The following is a 25169-nucleotide window of genomic DNA, read 5'->3' on the forward strand; positions in this document are numbered from 1 at the left end:
GTCATGTTTTCTACTTAAACAAGATAAAAGCATTTTCTGAAGATGCCAGCCACAGATGCTAGCGAAACGTCAGGAAGAAACTCTTCTAGAACATGGCCACATAGCCCGAAAAACTCACAAAAAACTTAAAGATAAAAGTACTTAAACATAGCTGACAAAAGTTCAATTATGTATTTTAGTTCACATACTCTTCTCAGTAGTAACAGTATAACACAAGAAATATTCAGTACTAAATCCAGTTTTAGTCACAAATAGAGTAATTGAAATATGTTGTCATGGTGTGCCTTTAAGTAGTTTCTGACTTATGGCAACCCTAGGGCAAACCTATCACCAAGTTTTCTGGAACTGAGAGTGTGTAGATTGCCCATAGTCACCCAGTTGGTTCCATATCTGAGGGGGCGAACTGAACCCTGACCTCCACAGTAATAGTCTAACAACTGAACTACTACTACTGGTTCCCAATTGAAACATAGGACATATTAATGTTGACTAACAAGTTCTATTCATCTCATTCAATTTGTTTTAGTTGGGATTAACATTGGATTCAGTCTATAAATGCTAGTAAAGCATTCGAAGTGTGCCAAACCAACCATCTAAGAACAGATTCATGGTTATATTCAATTTTGTTATGATACTTACTAGTCTGCTGAATCCTCCATAAAGTATACAGAAACCTCCTGGATAATCAGATAGATCAACAAATCCTTCAATATTTCGATAATCATAAGAACACAGTACTTTATTTGTTGCAGGATCAATTTGATCAAAGCCTCCAGGAGTTACTTCTAGAATTACAGGTTTTCTTGTATCACTCCAATGGTGCTTATAACAGTTGTATCTCTGTAAAAAGGAAGAAGTATTTAAAAATAATTTGCACAAGATCATACCTTAGCAGAACAGTGTTTTAACATGAAAGCCAAACTCTAACAATATGTTGCTAACAATTCAACAGTTTTTAAATGCTTTTAAAATATGCAGCTGCATATACAGCAATTTACTCTATGTTCAGTCTACAGCTGTATAGGAAGTGCTGTTCTAATTCACCATTTTACACCATTTAGATGCTGGAAAATCTTCACCTCTGGCTCGAACTCACCACCTTGTTACGCACCAGCGCTGACCAGTTTTGGCCAGTGGTTAAAGCTTTGCTCTAAAGCAGCAGAGTTACAGAGAATAGGCTGAAGACGCTGACAAACTCTCCAAGCCTTCTCACTCTTGCTTCCACAGAAGTCTTCCCACTTCTTCAGGATCCAGCTGGCTCTTGTATCTTCACCCAAGACACCAGACAACTCAATAGTCTTATATAAAAGATCTACTTTATTCTACTATATACAGCTCCAAAACTATCCAATACTTCTCCAACAATACTCCTCACTACTACCCACAAAATACATTGGGATTCATAGCCATTATTATAGTCATTGGATAATACCACCCACTCTTGTCAGTTTCCACCCAGTGGGCGTGTACATCCACTTTCATTGGTTCTCTTGGTTCAACCCACAATTAATGATTTCATCATCTCACCTTGTCCACTTAACAATTCTCAGGTGTGTTCAATTATCCACTTTGCATTTCTGTCCTTGGCATTTAGGACTTGCTAATTCCATTACCTTTTACACCTGTGTGGCTTCTAATTGTTTCTGCTGAGTCATCCTGACTCTCACATACATGTTTTATTTCTTTCACTGTATATCCCATGTTGCTTTTTTCCTTAACAAGCCAAACTCTAACAATATGTTGCTAACAATTCAACAGTTTTTAAATGCTTTTAAAATATGCAGCTGCATATACAGCAATTTATTCTATGTTCAGTCTACAGCTGTATAGGAAGTGCTGTTCTAATTCACCATTTTACACCATTTAGATGCTGGAAAATCAGCACCAACAGTACTGTTCCAGAAAATTTACATACTGTGAAATATTTTTTATTATTTATTTATTTAGAGTATTTATACCCCACGATTCAGCCCAAAGTAATGTTATGCAATAGCAAGTAAACAGTTTTAATAATTAAATAAATAGAAGAATAGCAGGTTTTTATTTCCTTTTCTTCTAATATATGTTGGTGTTTTTCAGGACTGAAAATCAAGACCCAGGAAGTGCAAATGAAAACCATCCAGGGTTAGGGTGGTTTCCTAGCAGACAATGGATCACTAATTAAATAGACACCCTGAGGCCTTGCCATTCAACAACAGACTAACACACAGATTAACACATAAATCACTTCCTCTCAACCAAGGGTCTCATGGTATATATAGCCTAATCACTTCCATGCCAGCGGTCTGTGAAGATGCCAGCCACACATGCTGGTGAAACATCAGGAGTAAACTCTACCAGAACATGGCCACATAGCCCGAAAAATCCACAAAAATCTATGGATAGCAGGCATGAAAACCTTCAACTTCATCTTAACTGCATGTTAACTGCTGTTAAATTGATTTTGACTTATGGTGACACCATGAATGAGAGACCACCAAATCACCCAATCATCAACAGTGCTGCTCAGATGCTGCAGATTTAGGGCTGTGGTTTCCTTGACTAAGTCTATCCATCTGAAATGCAGTCTTCATCTTTTCCCAGTGCCTTCTACCTTACCAAGCATTATTGTCTTTTCTAGTGAATCATGTCTTCTTATGGTATCTTGAAAAGTACAACCGTTTTAGTTTAGTCATTTTGGCTTCTAGGAAGAGCACCAGGACTTATTCATTTGTTTTATTAGAAATCCACTGTATCAATAGAACTCTTTTGCAGCACCACATTTCGAGTGAGTCAATTTTCTTCCTATCAGCTTTCTTCACGGTCCAGTTTTCAGAACCATACATAGAAATGGGGAACATGGGACATAAATAGTATTCAATAATCTATCTTTACACTTCAGGATCTTGTCTTTCATAGCCACCCTTTCAAGTCCTAGTCTTCTTCTGATTTCTTGACTGCAGTCTCCATTCTGATTATTGACTGAGCTGAGCTATAGAAAATCTTGAACTATTTCAATGATGTCTACTTTAATGTTACAGAAATCACATGTGGCCATTATTTTCTTAATGTTCAACTCTAAGCATGCCTTTGCACTTTCTTCCTTAACTTTCTTCAGTAATCTTTCAAAGTCTACTATTTTCTGCTAATAATATGGTGATATTTGCATATCTTTCACTGTTTAAGTTATTTCCTCCAATTTGCAAAGCTTTGGACTTTTTCACCTCTGAGCACATCAACAGCTGAACATCCCTTTGGCTTGTGTCCAGCTGCATCATTAGCCACAGTGGTACTCCTATGTGTCCTCTGATCTTCCCCAGTGGCTCACTGAGTGCCATCGAACCTAGGTATCTCATTTTCTGCCACATCTCTTGCTTCATTTTGGATTGTCTTATTTCATGGTTTTCATGGTAAAAAATATTCAAAAGAGGTTTACCATGCCTTTTGTTGAGCAGCCACAGTAAAGGTGCCAAACAGCTACTGGGTAGCAGCATAGATGCGGTTCTGATACTGACAGAGGCTCTCTCAGAGAAAATGCTGTGACACACCTACCATTTTCTCTGAAAGAGCCTCTGTCAGTATTGGACACACATCTGTGCTGCTACCCAGTAGCTGTTTGGCACCTTTAGTGTGGCTCCTCAGTAAAATTCTATCTGGTATGGGGCACCCTTCTAATAGTACTGCTACCATCAGCACAGTTTCTTTCCTGATAGGAGTATGCAATCATACTGCCACAGAAAAGTAATGCCATGATGAGTCATAAATGAACCAATACATATGAGCAGTTTATGGTCTTTCTAATTCAAATCCTATTTCATAACAAATAGGTATTTTTTTCTGAGTTTGTGAACATAAAAATCTACTTGGATAATGCAGATAAACCCCATTTTTATGGTCATATATGGGAGACAGAGTGTTACTGTGGCTGAGATAGCATGAGTTATGCCAGTCCTGAAGAACAGCACTACATTATATGTTTTTCTAGAAGAGAATGGGCAATTAACAGATGTAATAGACTGTGTTTTTTAAAGAAAAATATAGTGGTGTCTGTCTGCATTTTTGCATGAGATATTACTTCTAACTGCATAGTTATAATATCTAGCACATAAATGCACACACAGAGACACCACTGTAAGATCTGAATTAGAAGACCTTTTTAATCAGAAAGGATTAGAAATATCATAAACTGCTTCAATACTGAGTAGATTCCAGTAGATAAACTATTTTCCAATCTCAGCTACACTAAAATATTTTTTTTCTAAATTATTTTCAATGAGTACGGATAAATGCACCAAAACAATAAACAAAAAGGTTTATACTAAAGCAGGAATTATTTTACTGAGGCCATCATATGTTAGTTATTGTGTACAACCTCATTCATTGGCTAAAAATTGTGAAAACTGAGGGTTTCCCCCCCACAAATAGGCAAAACACTGTACACGTATTTGCCTTGTTCCACAGGTTCTACAAGGACTAGAGGCTTCCTCCCTCCTCAGGCTTAAACTGTTCCTGTTTCCCCTCCTGCACAGATATCCATATCCCTAGACAAATACTACGACTGAAGTGAAATATTTCTGAACTCAAATCTTGAAGCAGTATTATGTTCCAATATTCTAGCATGCAAACTGAGTGTGCTAACACTGGTTACAAATTCTGTAGATTTCTGTTTATATTTCATTTAGTGTAGTTTGACATGAGTACTAGTATGTTATTCTACTTCTCCAACACCTGTACTAAAATCTCTGAAGAGACAAGGAAGAAGGGATTTCAGCACAATGTAATCTCTTATGCTTTGGCAGGAACCTCTACTGTTAACAACTTTAGCAGATTAGCCCAGTTTAGCCTGAACATAGTTTAAGGAATGCCTGAATGTACCTCATGAATACATATGGTTCACATAAGTTATGTTAATATTTATAGCCCATTCATCTTTCAATTAAATGAGTTTCAACGCAATTTAAAGAAACTGAAACAATACAAAACTATCCAATTCTCTTAAATTTTCTCACTGGCGACAACCGTCAGAATAACCTGCATTACTGTCATCCCAGGACAAATTAATTGTGCTTATCATACAGGAAATGAAATGGAAAAAAAAATATGAAGGTAAATTTATCACCCAGTTTACAGTAAGTAAGTCCAAAATCTTTCTAAGCCCTAATCAAATGAATTCCTCAACATGGAGCAAAAACTAAATTTTTAATAAAATTTATTTGTGTGGTGAGATGAAAGATACTTACCCTTCCTGTGATTTTTCCTTCAGCAAAATCAGTTCTGAATCTCTAAAGTGGAAATGAAGGGGAGGGGGATTAATGGCAGTTGCAAAGTTATGTTAGATGCAGTGCAGACAATTCAAACTGTTGCACAGGTCTTTGAATTTTAGCATACTGGCTTGCTTTCCAAAGCACTTTTCAACTCATGGATGTAACCGCCATTTCAAAGCAAAGCTAATTTACACACTGAACAATAACACTGTTTGAGGTAAGTCAACCTAAATCCAAAAATATTCTGTGCACAAAGTTGCACAAACAGAAACAGAAACTGTAACAAACACTTCAGAGTTCAAATACTGCTATAATAAGTAGTAACAATGTTCAGTTTCGGTTCTGCAGTCCAATACTAAAAAACGAAAGAAACAAACAAAAACCCCAAGCTCTCAGTAGAATCTGCATTAAACCCATAATTAGTGGGGATGTAACTGCTGTTGTTGAAATTATTGTAACTAAAACTGGTATACAGTTGGTGTTCTACTTTCATGGGTTTAACATTCATGGATTTGATTATTCACAAGTTTGTCCCCACGGGTACACTCCTTCCCCTCCTCCCTCCCGGGCTCTTCTTCTCAGGGGAAAAAGCCCATGAGGAAGGGAGCAGCCTGGAAGGGCATGCACACACCCCTCCTGCCTTCCCCCATGCTTTAGCTGGCTGAAGGAAGCTTCACTTAGCTGGCTAAAGCAAGGGAGAAGGTGGATGGGGTGTGCATGCATGCTCCTCTTCCCCCGTTATGCTTGAGTCAGCTCAGGCAAACCAGCTAAAACATGAGGGGGGGGCATGTGCATGCTCCTCTTCCCCCGTTACATGTGTGCCCCTCTTACCTTCCCCCACTTTCTGGCAGTTTTTCCATTTTGTGGGGGGTTTGCGTCCCTAACCCCTGCAAATGTACAGGGCAGACTGTATATGCATAATTTTATGCTGTATGTAAGATTCAAAAGAAAATGACCATTTCACATTTAATACAGTTAGCAATAGAAAGTGCAAGGGAACAGAACATGAAGATCTTTAAATCAACAGGTTCCTACCAGTGCTTCTGTAAGGAGCTCTGTTCTGTGTTCTGTAGAAAACTTCAGCGTTTCAGACTTCTTCCCACTTCCCTTTCGAAATGTAAGATTGAATTCTGTTCCTTGTCCTTTTCCAACTGGGCTAATGCTACAGATGTCTCCATAAGGCCACTAAACCAAAAGATCAGTCTGAGAACATTTTATGTTAACTACCATTATACTTAAATTCAACAGTCCACTATGAAACCTTTGAAATTTTCTATCCTTTCCTGTTCCCCACAACCCTGTGACACCAAAAATTGACTCTGGCAGGTTTCATAGGCCTCTAGATCCAGTTAGGGAGGCTGAAATGAGGTGGGCCACCTACTCCTATATTTCACTACATAGGATTGTGCCCATTAATTCCTACAACAGAATGATTTCTATGTTATATTTTAAAATCTTATTTTAGTATTTATATGCAGTCAACAAAAGACATTAAGTTACTATCTTCAGATAACAAGAAACTGGAGAGTACTGACAATTCTGAATATGCTTGTGACAGTCCTCAATGGTGGAACCTCCAGAAGCCAAGGTAAACAGATCACCTGCCAACACAGGGCTGAGAAAACCTACCAACATAATTCTGACTCTGTTCCATCTGCTCACACCACAGAAATAGGCCATTTCTGAAGTTTATTGTTATTATACTTTCACAAACCTTGAAATCACAAGGCACACACAGATACAAGCACAGTAGCATTTCCTGTATATATTCTGGGGCCAGTTACTGCAACTATCAACCGATATATTTAATGAGCATGTGTCAGTTATTAACTAATTGTATCGATAGACAACATACTGACAAATCTTGACATCAAAAAGATCCACATATTTCATATGGAACATATATTCTCTATGTAACCAGAAACTATACAAACATAAAATGCTCAATGGCCTAAATACAATTACTAAATCAATCAGAAGAGAATGAGTGAATCAATGAATTACATATATGGTGACTTATCAAATTATAATTTATTCCGTTGGTCTACTCTAGCTGGGATTAACAACTGGATTTCAACCAATACAAAGAACAATTTAACTTCTGTCAACTCTTTTTGTCATTATGCAAACCTATGAATATGCCCCCCCAAAGCCAAATATTTCTCTATTCCGTAATGATAAAAAGAACTCTCTAATTCAATATTATTACTGATATTGTAATATTTTAAAACTAATGTAATCTTCTTTTTTACTTAAAAATGTTTATGAATAGGATGGGAAAATTTACCCTTCTATTAACTTGAGCATCTGCCAGTGCAATTGCACAATATTTCTTGGGCACGTAATCTAATGATAAATCAAATGACATAAATTACCCAGATCATTAGGTTTTCATTAACTGACGGAACTAACATGAGTCCTCTCAACATTCACTTGCTCTAAGAACAATGGTCAAAGCCAACTTATTTTCTCTTTGGAGATAATACACGAAAGGAAAACTATTGTCTAAACATCATTACCTGATTTGTAACTTCTAATGTGTTAGGATTATATGTTGTGATGGCATGGGTTCCAACCGAGAAGACTCTTTTATACCTACAAAATAAGATGAAGGATTTTAGTCTGAGTGCTTACCCCAGGACCTAATAAAAAACGTATGATAGTGTATTTACTGGGCTATGCAAATCTGATTTTAGTGTTAATTTGGAGATACTTGGTGATGCTAATTTTTTTTCTGGAGAGCAGAAGATGATGTTTAGCACTAACCACTGTAGCTTTGGCATATTGTCTGCAAAGGTATATCCTACCAAAACGGAAAGAGGATACAGTGAAAAATGTAATGCTGAAGTATCCAAACAGAACTGTACAAGAACACAGTACATCTGATTGACCCACCATGGCCCTGCCTTTCTATGGTGATGGGACTACATGTTCCTGTGAGACAGGAAGCTATGCTGATGGTTACAATACTTCTGGGAGAGCCTCCCATGTCAGATAGGTTTTTGCTGAGAAGCCAGACCAAGTGTGCCAAACAGCTACTGGACAGAAGAAGTACTGGGGGCAGAGGGGAGTGAGGCTAGCAGAGGATCTCTCGGAAACAACAGCAGTCACACCATAGCTAATGCGGAAGGAAGGAAGCACAGTAAAACATTTTTTAATGTCTTTTACCATGTAAACCCTACAAAGAAATAATCTAAAATGAAGTATGAGATAGTGCCAGACAATGAGACTCCCAGGTCAGAATGACTCAACAGCTACTGGGTTAGAACAGAAGACAATTACGAGTAGCACTGTGGCTAATGATGCAGTTGGACTCAAGCCGAAAAGATGCTCAGCTATTGGGGGCTCAGAGGTGAAAGCAAAGTCTGAAGCTGCCCAACACATATTATAGGAACTTGGAATGTGAAAAAAAATGTATCAGGGGAAAGCAGACATAGTAAAACAAGAAATGGATGGTATAAACATTGCAATGCTTGGAGCGAGTCAGCTAAAGTAGACAGGAAAGGGACAATTTGAGTTACATAATTACAGTGTATTTTACTCGGGAAATAAAAATTTAAGAAGAAAAAGGGTAGCATTAATAGTGAAGTTGCAGCAAAACAGGCAAATGAAATAATGCAAAGTTTGACTGAATCATAAGACTTTGGGGGCAGGGGACACTCATCAATATAATCACAATCCAAGTTTATGTTCCAACAACAGAAGCAGAAGAAGAAGACATTGAAAGATTCTGTGTTGGAATCCAGGAGGAAATTGACCATACACTGAAATAGGACTTTGTGTTAATCACAGGTGGCTGGAATGCAAAAGTAAGTAACAGATCAGAAACAAAGATTACAGGAAAATTTGGCCTAAGTAAGTGGGAGAGCGACTGATTGAATTCTGCAAGGCCAACAGTTTGTTCATGACACTTTTCAAGCAACCAAAGGGCATGTTTATACATAGACACCATCTGATGACTAATACAGAAATCAAATACAGTACATAACAGGAAGCAGAACATGGAGTAGATCCATTCTATCTGCAAAAACAAAACTAGGAGCAGATCCCCACCCCAGAGAGAGAGAAACAGGCTCACCTCCAACATGCATAGCCTAGAGGCAGATGAAAGGCCCTCTCTCCATCTTAACTGCAACCACCTTGGCCTTAGAGGGAAAGAAGCAGCAGCAGGCACAGTTCACCATGCCTAGCCCCAGAGCAGATGGAGGGCCCTCCCTCCATTCCAACTGCTACTATCCCCATCTCCATTCCTTTCTCCTTTTAATAATAATAATGATAAATACTTTATTTATATTTCCCGTCTCTCCTTGTGGATCGAGGCAGGATTACAACCTGATAAAATACATACATCTAAGGTGGTAATAAGACAGATCTCCTCTGCATTCACTTTAAAGCGACTTTTGTGTCATGTCTTTTTAGATTGTAAATCTAAGGGCAGGGAACAGTCAAATTAGCAATCTATAAACCTCTCTGGGACCCCTTGTGGCTGAAGAGCGGGGTATAAGTACTCTAAATAAATAAATACAATATAATGTAACATGAAGAATATCCTTGTACAACTTAAAGAGAATGTTAAAAAAAAAGATTTGTATTACTAAGTCTAACTGACTGGGAGCCAGACCTCTTGATTCAAATGAAAAACATTGTTAGGGAGTAATAGGGGGAAAAAACACTTTGTAGTAGTTAGCTGCCCTCAAATTGACCTTGACACATGGCAACCCTGTGGATGAGACATCCCCAGGACCCCCTATTATCTATCTCTCTGCCCAGGTCCTGCAGGTTCAGGCCCATGGAAACCCTGGTTGAGTCTAGCCATCTGGCTTGTGGTCTTCCTCTCTTCATGCTGCCTTCCACTTTTCCTAGCATCACTGCCTTTTCTAAAATGTCTTTTCTTCTCATAGTGTGTCCAAAATATGACAACCTCCGCTTAAGATTATCGCATTCACTTTAAAGCGACTAATCTCTGACAGGATAAAGTCACCTTTCATTTTAAAATTGGGTGTTATTGCACTCAGCCATGGCAGAGAAAGTGCAACCCGTCTGAAGCCTGTATCCCAACCATGCTTATCCACCAGATTTTCAAAAATGGGAACTTGCCGTTTTTGAAAAGCCACTGGATAAGCGCAGCTGAGATTCAGCTGCCCTTGCCCGACCACAGCTGAGTACAATAACACCTGCTTTTAAAATTAAAGGCAACTTTATCCCGTCAGGGATAAGTCACTTTAAAGTGAATGCGATAAACACCTAAATCATTCTGGCTTTCAATGAGAGTTCGGACTCTATCTGTTCAAGGGCCCATTTGTTTATCTTTTTGCTGCCCATGGTATCTTCAGCACTCTTCCCCAGCATATTCTTTTTCTTTCTATCTGCTTTCTTTATTACTCAGCTCTCACATCCATACATGATGATGAGGAATACCACGACTCGGAGGATCATGACTTTAGTATTCAGTGTTATGTCTTTGCACTTTGGGATCCTGTTTAATTCCTTCATAGCTGCCTCTCCCAGTCCTAGTCTTCTAATTTCTTAACTAAAAGTCAAGACAATGCAGGCTTGAGCATCCATAGATTTTGGTATCTGTGTGTGTGTGTGGGGGGGGGGGGTTTCAGAACAGATACTGAGGTCCTGCTGTAATCACCAAGAAAGAGAAAGTGACCACAGGATCATTGCATTAATATTCCATACAAGCAAAGTGATGTACAAAATTCTACAACAAACACTTTTACCATATATGGAGGGAGAAATACCACTTGTCCAATCTGGGTTCAGGGAAGGAAGAAATGCTAGAGATCATATTGCAAAACATGCACTGGATAATGGAGCAATGAATTTCAGAAAATCAACCTGTTCTTAGCTGCCCTAAAGTTGACCTCGACTCACAGCAACCCTGTGGGTGAGACATTTCCCCCACTACTTTGCTTAGGTCTTGTAGATTCAGGCCCATGACCTCCTTACTTGAGTCTAGCCATCTGGTGTGCAGGCTTCCTTCCGTTCTACTGCCTTCTACCTTTCCTAGCATTATTGTCTTTTCTAATGAATTATGCCTTTTCATGTGGGGAACGTACAAAATCTGTCTTTTATAGATTATAGCAAAGCCTTTGATTGTGTAGATCACAAAAAGGATCGCTCTTCAAGAAATAGGTATACTACTACAACATTTTATTGTCCTGACAAAAGGCTACTGTCAAGTCATTATACAAAGAAACAGAATGGTTTCCAATTGGCAAGATGCTCAAGGCAAGGCTACATTTTCTCACCTTGTTGAACTTGTATGATGAACATGTCTTATGTAAAGCAGGATTAGATTTGGAGGAAGGAAGCTTCAAAATTCAAGGAAGGAACATCAACAATGTAAAATATGCAGATGACATCATATTAGTTGCAGAAAGCAGAAAAGACTTAGAATGATTACTGAAGAAAACTAAGGAAGAAAAAAGGAATTGTTCTGATACATCAGAACAATTATGCAGGACAGGGGTGGAGAAAGTGCACTCTGTCCCTTTGGCAGCCCTAAGCCCTCTGCCCCCCCCCCCCCCGGGTATTTATCCCTAGGTAAATGCTACTCAAAAACTGATACTGTCCATCCTGGAGGCTTTGAAGCTCCGGATTATTTATTGTTATTAGTCATTCCCAACCCATAAAGCCTCTCAGACACAACAAATCCATAAATCAGAACTATTAACATCTGGTTTCAGCAGAGAATGTAGTAATGCAGCTGCTGAAGTTTCTCACCCAGGATGCTGAATTTTGATAAGATACCCTAAAACAAAATACTCTAGTGTGGAATACTCTTGTTTGGGTTTCCATCCATCTATGCCCTCTTTTAAGACATACCATATCTTTCAAGATATACCATTTGCCATGTCTGCACTCTTGACTTTTATTCCACCAATGTGTGCTTACTTTTTTTTCAAACACTAAATACAACTTTGTTTTGCCCTGAATGGTGTCATTTGGGTTACACAAGGATCCCATTGTATATAGGATAAGATTTTTCTAATTAATATATAGGAAGAACTCAAACTGACAAATCATCATCAACATAGTTTCAGGATATGGTGTGCAGGTTAAGGAACCAGTTCAAATACAATTCCACATTAAGGGAGGTCATGTAGATAATTCAGTAGTGATATTTATGAATTATGAACTATCAAAGGGAGACAGTAGAATGAATAGTGTACTCAAGTCCAAAGAAATTTTGAATAAAACAATTTGAGAAATCACAGCTTGATATCAGAAGTAGGCTATAATATAGCATAATTACTCCCAAACTGAAGAATAAAGTAAGGCAGACTACTTACTTCCCCCTCCATGAATGCTTTGTTGTGTAGAAACAGGCCAAATCTTTATTTTCCCTAATTATATTCATTTTGTGTGAGGACCTGTAACAAAATAAGCTCTGCATTAGTGAAATGGATTAACTCTAACAAATTCTGCCACTAAATATCATTACATTCTGTATAAAGAACTGAATATGCAATGCAAATAGTTTGCTGAAGGGGCTGATTATCATTCAAAATATTTCAAAGAAATATAGCAAAGTAAGAATGTAACTTTCCAATGACACTGTAAGAGTGTTCTCACACACATTTAGTAAACACTACAACTAGGTCTACATTTCCAGGAATAAACTGCAGTCAGACCTGTATATTTGTGGGGATCCGTTTCAGACCCCCCTCCCCGTGGATATGAAAATCTGTGCATGCTCAAGGCCCATATATTTTAATGGCAGCATCGAACATGCAAGCCCACTAGCTCAATTGCATACACACGCCATTAACAAAATCGGGGGCTTGCTGTCTGCAGATGGTTAAATCTGTGGATGGCAAGTCTGCTGCTAAGGAGGGCGGACTGTATTTAAAGGGACTACCCTGCTTAACTACCTTCCTTCATTTTAAAAAATCCCTACAAATAAAAGATGGGTAGATCAGGAAAAAACCACAGCCTTTTCACTGTTGTGGTGGTTTTCTATCTATAGGCACTTAATATGGGGAAGCATTCAAAACCAACCCTTTATCTGCAGTCTCAACTGGCTCACTGCATTCTATCATCTCTTTCTGGTTTCTGTGCAATTACAATAACAATTACTATAATTGCTTTGGATATTCATTAGGGCCTGTTACAGACTGCCAAAATAAAGCTGCTTCGGGTCTTTTTGGAGTTATGCTGTTTAAATGATGCATGCATCCTAAGGATCCGGAAGCTGCACCAAAGCTGCACTCCAGTGCTTAGGAATGGATTGTGGCTTTGGTGAGACCTCCGGACTCTTAGGACCCAGGCATCATTTAAATAGCATACCTCCAAAGAGATCCGAAGCAGCTCTATTTTGGCAGTCTGTAACAGGCCAAAGCGTCATTTTTTGTTCTCTTCAGGAGAAATAAAATTTCAGACATCAACTAAAGCCCAAAACAGACGGGCCAAATAAATTGCCTTCTGGGCATTTGGGGGGCATGGCGTTCAAACAATGCATGCCCCAAGCTGCCCAGAAGCCATTCTGAGGCTGCCTAAGGCAGCCTGAACCCAGCCACAAAAGCACCAGCAAAAAGCTGCTCCTGCCGGCAGCCCATTCGGGACTAAGGCAGCGTCCAGCCTCAGGACCACAGCGTCCAGTTACGTCAGTCCTGCAGTGATCAGGGCAGGAGTGGGTTCTAGCCATTCCTTTTGCCCCATCTGCTTGACCCCTAAATTACGAATCCCATCTGGATTAGGCCCAATAAATCAAGAGAAGTTACACATGCACTGACTTAGCATTCAACAAATCATTCAACAAGTTTTCTCTAGTTGGAATTAGTACTGGATTTAGGCCTTAGTTCCAAACAATGTCAAAAGACAGTATTGTCTAAGATGTACACATTTAAAATCCGATTTACAGACTTCATTCCCAAAGGGCCATAAATCTAAAGAGTGTGTACATCTGGGTGGTCATATGGAGTATAAAGTCCAACATGAGGTACCAACTATGCAAGAACCTAAAGCAGATAAGAGAGTGGAAGGCAATAAAGGAGATAAACAAGAATACAACCCAGAAAAACAAAGGCTTAAGGAATGTATTTTATATGTGAATGAGTCATTCAGTTACTTATGGAAACAATGTTAAAATTTGCATAACATATTTTTCTTTTGCACCAAAGATATATTTCAACTTTTCCATACGATGTCCTCTTCAGATAGGCCAATCTACATGATGATGAATTCTGAAATGCTTGTTTTCCACCTTAATTGTTCAGTTAATATAATTTGTCAACAACTGATTTAGCCATAAAGTGCTGTAAACATAATCAAGTACATAGTATATAAAGGCTTTCCATCATTTTAAAGCAACTTGACAGATTTTCATCATTATGCCAAGGTATCATTCAAGAAAAAAATGGTACAAATATATCCTGCAGCACCTGGTATTCATTGGCAATCTCCCATCCAACAGAATTTCCAACTACTTTTCTCTTTATATTTTTAAAGTTAGAATACAGCTACTGCCACATATCTACCCAACAATGATCTTCATTAAATATATCTTATTTTACTATCCTCTTGTTATTGGCTACAGCTATTTGTATCACATTTTCAGATATTTCTAAATATTCTATATCCATAATGATTATTGCTATGCATTTTCCTTTTCATCCTAAAATATGTAACAGGAAATCGGCTGTCATGCCTCAATATGACATGTCAAAATATTGTTGCTTTAAATATCTTCTGTTTTGGCTTTCACACACTTAATGCGAATTCACTCTTTATCCATTGGTAGATAGGGATACTAAATTGTTGTATATGTGGCAAATACCAACATCCAGGAGCTTTTAGAGTACTGGTGCCCCTACTATGTTCTACGATCTACCAATTATAGATTAATACTATCTAAACAGTAGCTTTCAAAGTACATTCCAGGGAACTCCAACACAGTCTGGAAGATTGCACTGAAGATCAGCAATAGACAAATTTCCTTTTTAAAAAGAATTTGTCTTCCATTTCCAATCTTTCCAGTAATCTGCATATAGATAAGAGTGCTAGGCTTTCTCTAAACCATACCCATTTCACAAACCAGTGGTAATGCTCAAGACATCCAAGCAAGTTTTCTTGTTGAACATATGCCTAGGAGAGATCACAGCAATTTTTGCACTGGGGTTCCATGAGAGATGTAGAAGAGTTCCTCTGCAGAAATTCTGATGTAGAAATGCTCCTTGCAAGTAGAATATGTGAAAATAATTGAGTTAAGACACATAAGTTCTGAAGCAATATAGAATTCAACAACGTAGTATACTGGCGAGTGTCTTCTTTTTACTGTATATACTCCTGTGTAAGTCTAGAAATTTTAGTTAATAAATTGCCCCCAAAAGCCTGAGTCTACCTATCCACGGGTCAATGTAAATACTGTACTTTAACTCTTATAAAAAAAGAGAAACCATTCCCTGGTGAAAGGCAAGAAGGTAATCTGTCCTAGAATCACTGACAACCCCCCCCCCCCCTCTATTTGCTCATCCATCTAGCCTTTAGGGTGGATACAGTTATGTCTGCTGGAATATTTTTATGTACTTTGGCATTATTTTTCTTTGATTAATCCTTTACATACCCTTTGTTACATACCTCTAAGTTTTATCCTCAACTTATCCACTGTTCATATCAAAATCCATAATTTGGACCATAAAACCTGCCCTCGATTTATACATGAAGTCAACTTATAGTTGAGTCTATAAGGTAGGTTTTCAAAGTTTCTCCACTGTGTTTCTAAATTGATGTATACACAATTTCTTTTAAAAAAAATAATATCCACATTCTAAAATCCTGGTAGCTAACAAATAGCCGTTGTCCTCAGATCAGTAAGAAAAAGCACAACTACTTTTAAAAAATAAAGAAATATAACAAGGAAGAGGGAAAAGTCTTCTGGAGCTTCAAAAGGGGGGTTCTCAAAGACTATACGTGGTCATGAGGCCACACTTTCCACATTCCTGATATAAACTCATTAATGCAAAAGTATTCTGATGCAGAATTCGTCACATATAGATCCATACAGAAACTTCTATTGTTGTCCGCAATGCATGGAAGAAAATCATGGCACTGTAGTCAGATTGTATCAATGAAATGTTAGGTCAATGCACGATTAGATATTTTTAACAAGCAAAACTCCTTCAAAACTTTCCTGCATTAAACAAGCATATAAAGAACGCTCATAAATTGTGTAACAAATTATATTAGATCTGCCATCTCATGAACTGCATGTTAAAAAGCATAAGTTTTTTAAAAAAATGTCTGGCAATTGAAGCAGGGATATATTGAAGGAACAGACTGTAGTTCTAAGTCACAATAATTGAGCTAGCCAACCATGAAAAAGAGACAAATACAGGCAATTTTAAGTGCTCCCAAGAGCAACCTTATTTTTTTAACTTTTGTAATTAACATATTTCCTTCTGTCTTTTTAAATTACCCTGAATCCCACTGTGGGAGAAAGGAGGGATATAAATCCTTGAAATAAATCAAATCTATAAAATAAAAGCAGAGAGCCAAACTAAAAGTTGTTGGCCTTTGGAACCAGGCTGGAGTGAGAAGCAGTGAAGCTTTTCTGTGAGTGGACGAGGGAAATGTAAACAATCTGCTTGCAAGCTCTATATAAGCATACTGAGTGCCTCAGTCCTGGCCAATTTGCTGACAGGCAATTGTGTCATAGGAAGCTGCTGGCTGACTGTAACCCCCTGGATTTGCTGAGAATATTTACAATGAAATGCCACTCTAGCAGATAGAGGTTTATACAGCAGCTTTGCTGAATTACTGCAATCTATATCTTTACTAGAGATCCAACGTTGTGTAATGGTTTGAGTGTTGAACTCTGGAGATCAGGATTCCATTTCCCACTCAGCCATAGAAATCCATTGAGTGACCTTGTGCGAGTCACACACACTCAGCCTCAGAAAACTCTGATAGGGTTGCCAAAAATCAGAAACCTGAAGGAACACAACAACAACGTATCTGTACAGTCCGCCCTCCGTATCCACGGACCTGCCATTTGAACGTACGGGAGTTGGCATTGGCAGAGGAGGAGGGAGAAGGTGAATGAGGAAGAGCGGAGAAGAGGACGAGGAAGAAAAGGATGACGAGCGGCAGCAAGGCAACAGAGGGAGGTAAGGGAGGAGGAGAAAGTGAAGGATCTGGGGAAGAGGAGGAGGAGGAAGGAAAAGGAGGAAGAGCAGAGAAGAGGAGGAAGAAAAGGAAGTGGCAGCAGAGCGATGGAGGGGGGAAGAGGAAGATGGCAGAGAAGGTGAGGCAAGAGGAGGAGGAAGAAGAGGAGGAACAGTGGTGACAGGGAAGAAGAGGAGGAGGAAGGAGGAGGATGCGGGAAAGAGGAGGAGGATGAGAAAGAGCCACAGCAGCGGCAATGGGAGGAGAAGAGGAGAAGAAGAGGAGGAGAAGAGGTGAAGGAGGCGGGGAAGATGAGGAAGAAGAGATCTCCCCCTGCTGCCTGCCGCAGTGAGAATGGTGAGGCTGCCATTGGGGAGGGGGCGTGGCCGCTCCACCATTGAGTACTATGGGACATGAGCATCTGTGGATTTTGGTATCCATGGGGGTGGGTGGGTCTGGAATGGATTCACCGTGGATACCAAGAGACCACTGTATTACACTGCTGAACTAAGTACTGCACGTTGAGCATCCCTTATCTGAAATGCTTGTGACCAGAAGCGTTTTGGATTTTGGAATATTTGCATTTACATGATGAGATAACTTGGAGATGGGATCCACGTATAAAATGAAATTCATTTATGTTTCATATACACCTTATACACATAGCCTGAAAGTAATTTTATACAGAATATTTTTAATAGTCATGTGCAAGAAACACAGTTTGTGTACACTGAATCATCAGAAATCAAAGGTGTTAGCATTCCAGACACCCATACGGACAATTTGGGAGTATTTCTGAATACCAGATAAGGGATACTCAACCAGCACAATGATGAACTAAGTTAAACATGTCTGAACTGTATTGTTCAATAAGCTAGATGACTTACATGTAATGCAAAACACTAGAAATGATGAAATGCCACTAAATTGTGAAATATAGTAATACCTGTCCCAGTTGTTTACTTTCCTCAACAGATGAAATGTGAGGTATACTATGGTCCAAATATGGATCCAGCATCTCATAAATACAATGTGCCTCTGTACACAGAATATGTGTACAATGAACTGGACTATGAAAGAAAATGTGCCCAGACTGAAAATGTCTATGATATATGATGATTTGTGCTAAGATGTATGTAACTTTACATGTTGATTGTTTTACTCAATAAAGAGATAATGCAGCATATTCATTCTTCTGTCCAATAAATTTCCTCAAAGTCCAAAGTTTAAGAAATTCTCAAGGAGAATGTTGGTGGTGATCTCCTATTTTATCTTGTGAGGTGCCTTGGGTCCCTTTTTTTTGGGGGGGGGGGGGAGGCAGCATAGAAGTGAAATACAGTGGTACCCCGGGATACGAATTGATCGCGTTACGAAATTTCCGGGGTACGAAAAAGTTAGATTGAAAAAAACTGTTCCGGGTTACGAAAGATTTTTCGGGTTACGAAATTCATTTCGGCGCGAAATTCAAATCCGAAGCGCGGCTAGCGGCTTTCCAGCGCTAACGGAAAGCCTTTTCGGGTTGCGAAATGTATCGGGTTACGAACGGCGCCGCGGAACGAATTAATTTCGTAACCCGAGGTAGCACTGTAAATAAAAATTAGACATATTAACTCTTGTTAGATTAGGGGATCAAAATGGTGATTGCAAGTAGCCCCATCTAGATGTAGACTGGGAAGCATTAAGACAACAAACCAACAACCCATCCACAAAGAGGTGGGGTGGAGGAACCATGTCTGTTTTTACTGCTACTCTCTTTAGTGGAAAAGGGAGCATTACCATTGAAATATATACCTCCACTGTGAGTCACAGCTTCACCACAGCTTACATGAAACATTAAACATTGCAAGAATTTACCTCAAGATGGTAGAGAAACCTCAAAAAAGTTTACTTCAAAAGTAGATATTTTGGTCTCAAACCATGAAGAGCTTTATATAGTTCAAGGCCAACATTTTATTTGCCCAGGCAGAAAACATCTCAAAAGGGGCAAGAAAAAAGTATGTTCAATTACAATCCAAGGCTCCTTTCAGATGAAAAGTTAACATAAGCAATAATTACTCAAGCTTTCACTATTAGGTTTCCCAGCTCTGTAATATAAAATTAAAGAATATTTTCTGCTGCACTGCTTCTAGTAATGCTTCATACAATGAAATAAAAGAGGCAATGTAATGGTTTACTGATTCAAGCAACTATATCCATAGCCCTAGCAGTAGTTGTGGAAAGGGAAAAAAGGAAGTGAGCTGCTGTTGGCTGGAGTGTCATAAAGACAAAGATGTACACAGATATTAAGAAAGCATTTCCTTGCAATGATTTGTATATAACCTGAAATTCTGTTTTGCTGTACAGCTTCTCACTAGGAAGCTTGGTTGTAATGCTATACCAATAGAGCTGCTGGGCTACTCAATTATGCTCCAGTTTGTGGAGCAGTTCATGCAATGTCATTGTTCACAGCAGACACATTGAAAATAAAATCACAGCATTCCTGCTTTTGCAAAGCGTAATGTCATCTTCTCTAACATGACATTTTCTTCCTTAATTTCTTGAACAGAAAAAGATGTCAATGCAAAATGGCTGAGCAATAATACATTTAGAATTCCAGATCTATGGCTTGAATAGGGATAAAAGTTTAGCAGCACACTACATGAATTGATCAGGTCACCAATGCAAGTATGGCTGTTACCACCAACTGTTTTGTGAGCAGCCACTTATAATAAGTCTATCTTCAATGTTTAATTTCTCTCTGATTTCATTGTGTAAAACTGACGAATGGAGAGGGGTCATATACCCATTTATCACTACATTCCTCTCTCTGTTCTAGTGATCTTCAGACTTGCGTCCCTCGCTTATGCATGAAGGATGAATGGATGGGGGGAAAATGGGGCATGCGCCCTTGGTGCATGCCCACGCACACACCTGCGCCTACATTCAAGCCAATGAGGTTTGAATATAAGCAAAACTCCATTTTCATGAAGAGGTCTGTAATGGATCCCCCATGAAAAAAGAGGGGCAACTATATATGTGTTTATTAAGAGCTACCAACATGGAATCCTCTACATATTATCTTCCATACTTCCTGACCACTAGTCATGCTGACTGGAGATTATGGAAAAGACTACAGGACACCCAACACAGCACGCACACACACACACTGATTTGTAACTTAGACCACAAGATTATTTGCTGTTCTTGGGCTCAAGGCATCACAGAAAAGCAAATTACTTCTCTTTCTCAGGAAAAAAGTGTGTCATGACTTCATTTAATTCCGTTTTGAGAGTTTAACACATTCTTCAGTTTTTATATATTTGAATTAACATATGACTTCAAAGCAATACTGAATTTAACCAATGCTTTTATTAGATGAAAGTCCCGCTGATTCACTTATTTACTTTACCACAAGCCTCAGGCAGTAAATTTATAATCTAAGTGACAAGCTGTATGTTTTTGACAGTCTGACTAGTCTTCGAGTGCATAGTGTTTTTGTAGGTATCACTAACAAACCAAGAAATACAGGGATAGGAAACCTTGTGGTGTGATCAAAATGCCTTCAGTTTTAAAGAGTATTTCAATTGCACTTCCCTTATGTCATTCACTTCAAACTCAGATTTCACTAACAAGGCTCTAGGTACAAATCCTACACCCACTTTTCAGGAAGTAAATCCCACTGACCTTAGCAGTTCTTATGTCCAAATAGACATAACCTATTTTATTGCTGCATTTTATCATTTTTGCAAATCAACTTGGACGTTTTATGGATGAGCAAAATACAAATGTTTTAAAGATTTGAATTCAAAAGAACACTCTGAACTGTTTTCAGACTTTGTTCTACACATATCGTGAGAAACTTTGAAAATACCATAGTCAAGTCCAGGTTTGAGTAACCAAAATTTGAAGTATTCTCACTATCATCTGTGAACTGACAATTCATTCATGATGAAGTCTTGAATAACATGCAAAACATTATATTTGTCACTAACCTCACAAATATACTAACAAAACAAATTGAAAGAAAAGGGTTGAAGGGGAAAGGATTTTATGAAGGAAGAGCCACAAAGATGATGGGTTGAGTAACGCTACTTCTATTGCTTTAGTCAATTTCAAATCAATCAAGAATTTTTGCTATTCATAAAGTGTAACATACTCTATTAAAGTAAAAACACAACTCTGAAGCCAAAGGTATGGACAAAAGTCTGTAAGATCAATTATGAAACTCTTCCTTCTTGTCACATTTGTTCACATACAGTGGGCCCTTGGAATCCAATGGGGGTTCGTTCCAGGAAACCCCATAGACACCAAATCTGGGGATGCTCAAGTACTATTAAATACAATAGCATAGTAAAATGGTGTCCATTATATAAAATGGCAAAATCAGGGTTTGCTTCTTGGAATGTATATATTTTTAAAATATTTTCAAGCCGTGGATGGTTGAATCCATGGATAAAGAATCTGTACTACTTATACGAGAACCATTCAAGAATACAGTCAGAAATACATTAATCGAGGATGTCCCACTGAACTCAACTTCTAAGCAGATCTGTATGATACTGAACTGCATGCTGAAGTCAAGGTCATCAAAACCTTTCAAGGATATGGTGAAACACAGGAAAATTCAGAATGTACCTGAATTACTGGTGTCAAGAAATGTTAAGGGTAAAGATGTTAATATTTTCACTGACTTTCATTTAACTCCCTGTCCATGAACTCAGTAGCAGCATGATAAAATAGCAACCCACAGCGATTTACTCTTAGCTGATAACTTCAAGACAAAAGAACAGATACGGCTAAAAGGGAAAATCAGATTTATCTATATTCAGTGTCCAGAACTGAGTGTGCTTTGGCTTATACATCTTACACAGCAACCTGAGTACATTCCTAGATAGACATGTAGCTTCCTCAACGCGCATCCCTAACATTATGTATCAAATTATAAGCCATGCCCCCTTCCTTCTCAGAAAGCTTTATTTCTTCAGACAATATACTCAGTTGACACTGACAACAGAAAAGTTACCAGTGCCATTTACAAAAATGCCTACATTACAGATATTGTTACAAGGCCTGTTTAAAAAAGGCAGCACATGTTCAGGTGTTACTTATTAAGTGATGACAGGTGAGGGGAAATTTACTCAGGTCACTGGCTTGTGCACATTCAAATTCAAATTATTCACAAGGCCAGGACAAAGCATTCCAGAATTACTTAAGGGTTCTTAGGATGTCTCTGGCATGGAGGAGATCGGACAAACAGATTACCATCTCATTCAAAATCTATAATATACAGTATACTGATTTGCTTCTCTATTTTAGCTTTCTGTGTGAGAACAGCAGTCCCAAGAAGATTCTCATCTCAAAAACTACAACTTGCACAACTGTAAGTACACTATTTCTCAGAAGAAAATATCCCTAGTATGTGGTGAATTACATAAAATGATACTTCTTTCCATCAAGTTGCCTATATATATACACACACACACACACACACATATACATATATAAATAAAAAACCAGGACCCCAAATACATATTAGTCATGAGCTAGCTGCTATTGATTTACTATTTCTGAGAAACGTGCACAGGACAGACCAGTTCAGCTATCTTAACAATCTTCTAAGGCAAATTCCAAGATACTGTATTTGGAAATGTAAGGCTTCAAATGACAAAGATGGTTGTCCTTTCTCTAATTATTATAGTCTGCTTAAAGGCTGGAGCACCCACATACAGTGTGGCATTTATTAAGGGCAGAAAAGATGAAAGAAATGATCTGAAAAGTTACAACAAAGTTTGAGAGCAAATGTTTCAAGAAAGGGTCAGAATAGGAACACCCAGAACATGATACCATTCTGGATGTTTGGAGGGGCTATAAGCACAAAGCATGCATGATTTCTAATGCTTGTTACATAACAGTTAATGCACAGGGCGACCAGATGTCTTAACCACAAAGGAGAATGAAATGTAGGACATTCAAGTAAAATGTAGAATATTATAAAACAGAAGCTAAAAAACCTCATATAAATTTGAAACCATGCTTTGTAATCCTGCTCAAAATGGAATGCATTTTGGAATGCCTCCTGGGCAGAAATGTAGGACGTGTCCTGGAAAGGAGGATGCCTGGTCACTCTGCTGCCATGTTACAGTACACACTTCTCTCTGTCGCTTTGGTAGAGTACAGATTTTAGGAGCTACCACTGGCAGGGGTGGAAAAACTTCCTTTCCACTTCCCCAACTTATTTCCCCTGGAGAATTATTACTTTATCTATTTATTATAGAATCATAGAGTTGGAAGAGACTGCAAGGGCCATCCAGTCCAACCCCATTCTGCCATGCAGGAACTCTCAATCAAAGCATCCTCAACAGATGGCCATCCAGCCTCTGTTTAAAGACCTCCAAGGAAGGATATTCCACCACAATACAAGGCTGCATATTCCACTGTCGAACAGCCCTTACTACCAGGAAGTTCTCCTAATGTTGGAATCTCTTTTCCTGCAGTTTGCATCCATTACTCCGGGTCCTGTTCTCTGGAGCAGCAGAAAACAAGCTCACTCCCTCCTCAATATGACATCCCTTCAAATACTTAAACAGGACTATCATACCACTTCTTAACCGTCTCTTCTCCCGACTAAACATCCCCAGCTCCCTGAGTCTTTCCTCATAAGGCATGGTTTCCAGACCTTTCACCATTTTAGTCACTCCTTTGGACACATGGCTCCAGTTTCTCAATGTCCTTTTTAAATTGTGGTGCCCAAAACTGGACACAATATTCCAGGTGGGGCCTGACCAGAGCAGAATAGAGTGACACTACCAAGTCCCTTGACCTAGACACTACACTGCTACTGTTTTATCTATTTATTATTATGTTTAATGGAGGAGCACTCACCAATCAACGGAGGAGGAGGGAAAACTCAGGCTGGAGGCTACAGTAAGGGCTGGCCATCCCTCCCCTCCCTGCCCTCAGAGCTGGGCGTTTTCCCACTGCTTTCCCTCCCCTGGGGGGACTCCCAGCCATTTACCTGGGCAAGGAGCAGTGCTGCCCAGCCTCCCAGGGCAAAAGAAACACTACAAGCCCCTGGAGACGTTGGGCTTATCCTCGTCTCGGCGGCCGCCCTCGCCTCAGGGAGAAAAGTGTCCCCTTCGCTGGACTGCAGCCGCAGCCCCGAAGCTTCTCCTTCTTCCCTTCAGAGCCTGGCCCTGGAGGCCGCCATCTTAGCTCGGGCAGGGAAGCCGCCCTCCGCCGCGCATGCGCAGTCGCCGCTGCCCCAGCGTGTCACGCGACGCCTTCAGCTGATCCGATTCCCTCGCTCAAATCCCTTTCCCTTCCTTTTGCCCGCAGTTCGGAGGACTTCCTCGACCGATGTGAGCATGCGCAGAACTAGGGGGCGGAGTCTGAGGGTTTCCTAAGAAATAAAAGGCGGGAGGGGGGAATTCGGAGGTTTTCCTCGACGATGTGGGCGGGCATGCGCAGAGCCAAGAGCCTGAAGGAGGCGGAGTCTGAAGGCTTCCCAAGAAATGAAAGAGCCTCTGAGGGAGGCGGAGTCTGAGGGCTTCCTAAGAATGAAAAGGCGGGAGGGGGAGTTCGGAAGCCTTCCTCGACCGATGTGGGCATGCGCAAAACGAAGAGCCTCTCAGGGAGGCGGAGTCTGAGGCCTTCCGAAGAAATAAGGGGCGGGAGGGGGAGTTTAAGAGTCGTTCCTCTACAGATGTGAGCATGCGCAGAACTAAGATGCTCTGAGGGAGGCGGAGCTGCTCAGTGCTAGGGAATCCTGGGAATTGTAGTTTATTGAGGCACCAGAGCTCTCTGACAGAGAAAGGCTCAATGCCTCACAGTACA

The 25169-nt window shown here is 39.4% G+C and overlaps 1 protein-coding gene across 3 annotated transcripts in view; it reads right to left on the reverse strand.

Moving 5' to 3' along the window:
* The window catches only part of LOC149309664 (dnaJ homolog subfamily C member 13), a 79413-nt gene extending 54817 nt beyond the window's left edge, over window positions 1–24596 (reverse strand). Inside the window, exons 1-6 of one of the 3 annotated variants that reach the window (XR_016281920.1) lie at window positions 24352–24596; window positions 12545–12625; window positions 7763–7838; window positions 6279–6428; window positions 5220–5261; window positions 640–840 (exon numbers count right to left, since the gene is read on the reverse strand). Coding sequence is in view for 2 of the 3 variants with exons in the window: in XM_089532809.1 (XP_089388935.1) it covers window positions 640–840; window positions 5220–5261; window positions 6279–6428; window positions 7763–7838; window positions 12545–12612 (537 nt within the window). In the remaining variant the exon portion in view is untranslated. Of the gene's footprint in view, window positions 1–639; window positions 841–5219; window positions 5262–6278; window positions 6429–7762; window positions 7839–12544; window positions 12626–24218; window positions 24299–24351 lie in introns of those variants that run through there. The other 2 variants (XM_089532809.1, XM_089532810.1) reach the window with 2 other exon arrangements.
* Between the last annotated feature and the right edge of the window lie 573 nt (window positions 24597–25169).

The sequence above is a fragment of the Sceloporus occidentalis genome, unplaced genomic scaffold, assembly GCF_023333645.1.
Source record: "Sceloporus occidentalis isolate IW3139 unplaced genomic scaffold, rSceOcc1.0.p SCAF_7, whole genome shotgun sequence".
Lineage (NCBI taxonomy): Eukaryota > Metazoa > Chordata > Lepidosauria > Squamata > Phrynosomatidae > Sceloporus > Sceloporus occidentalis.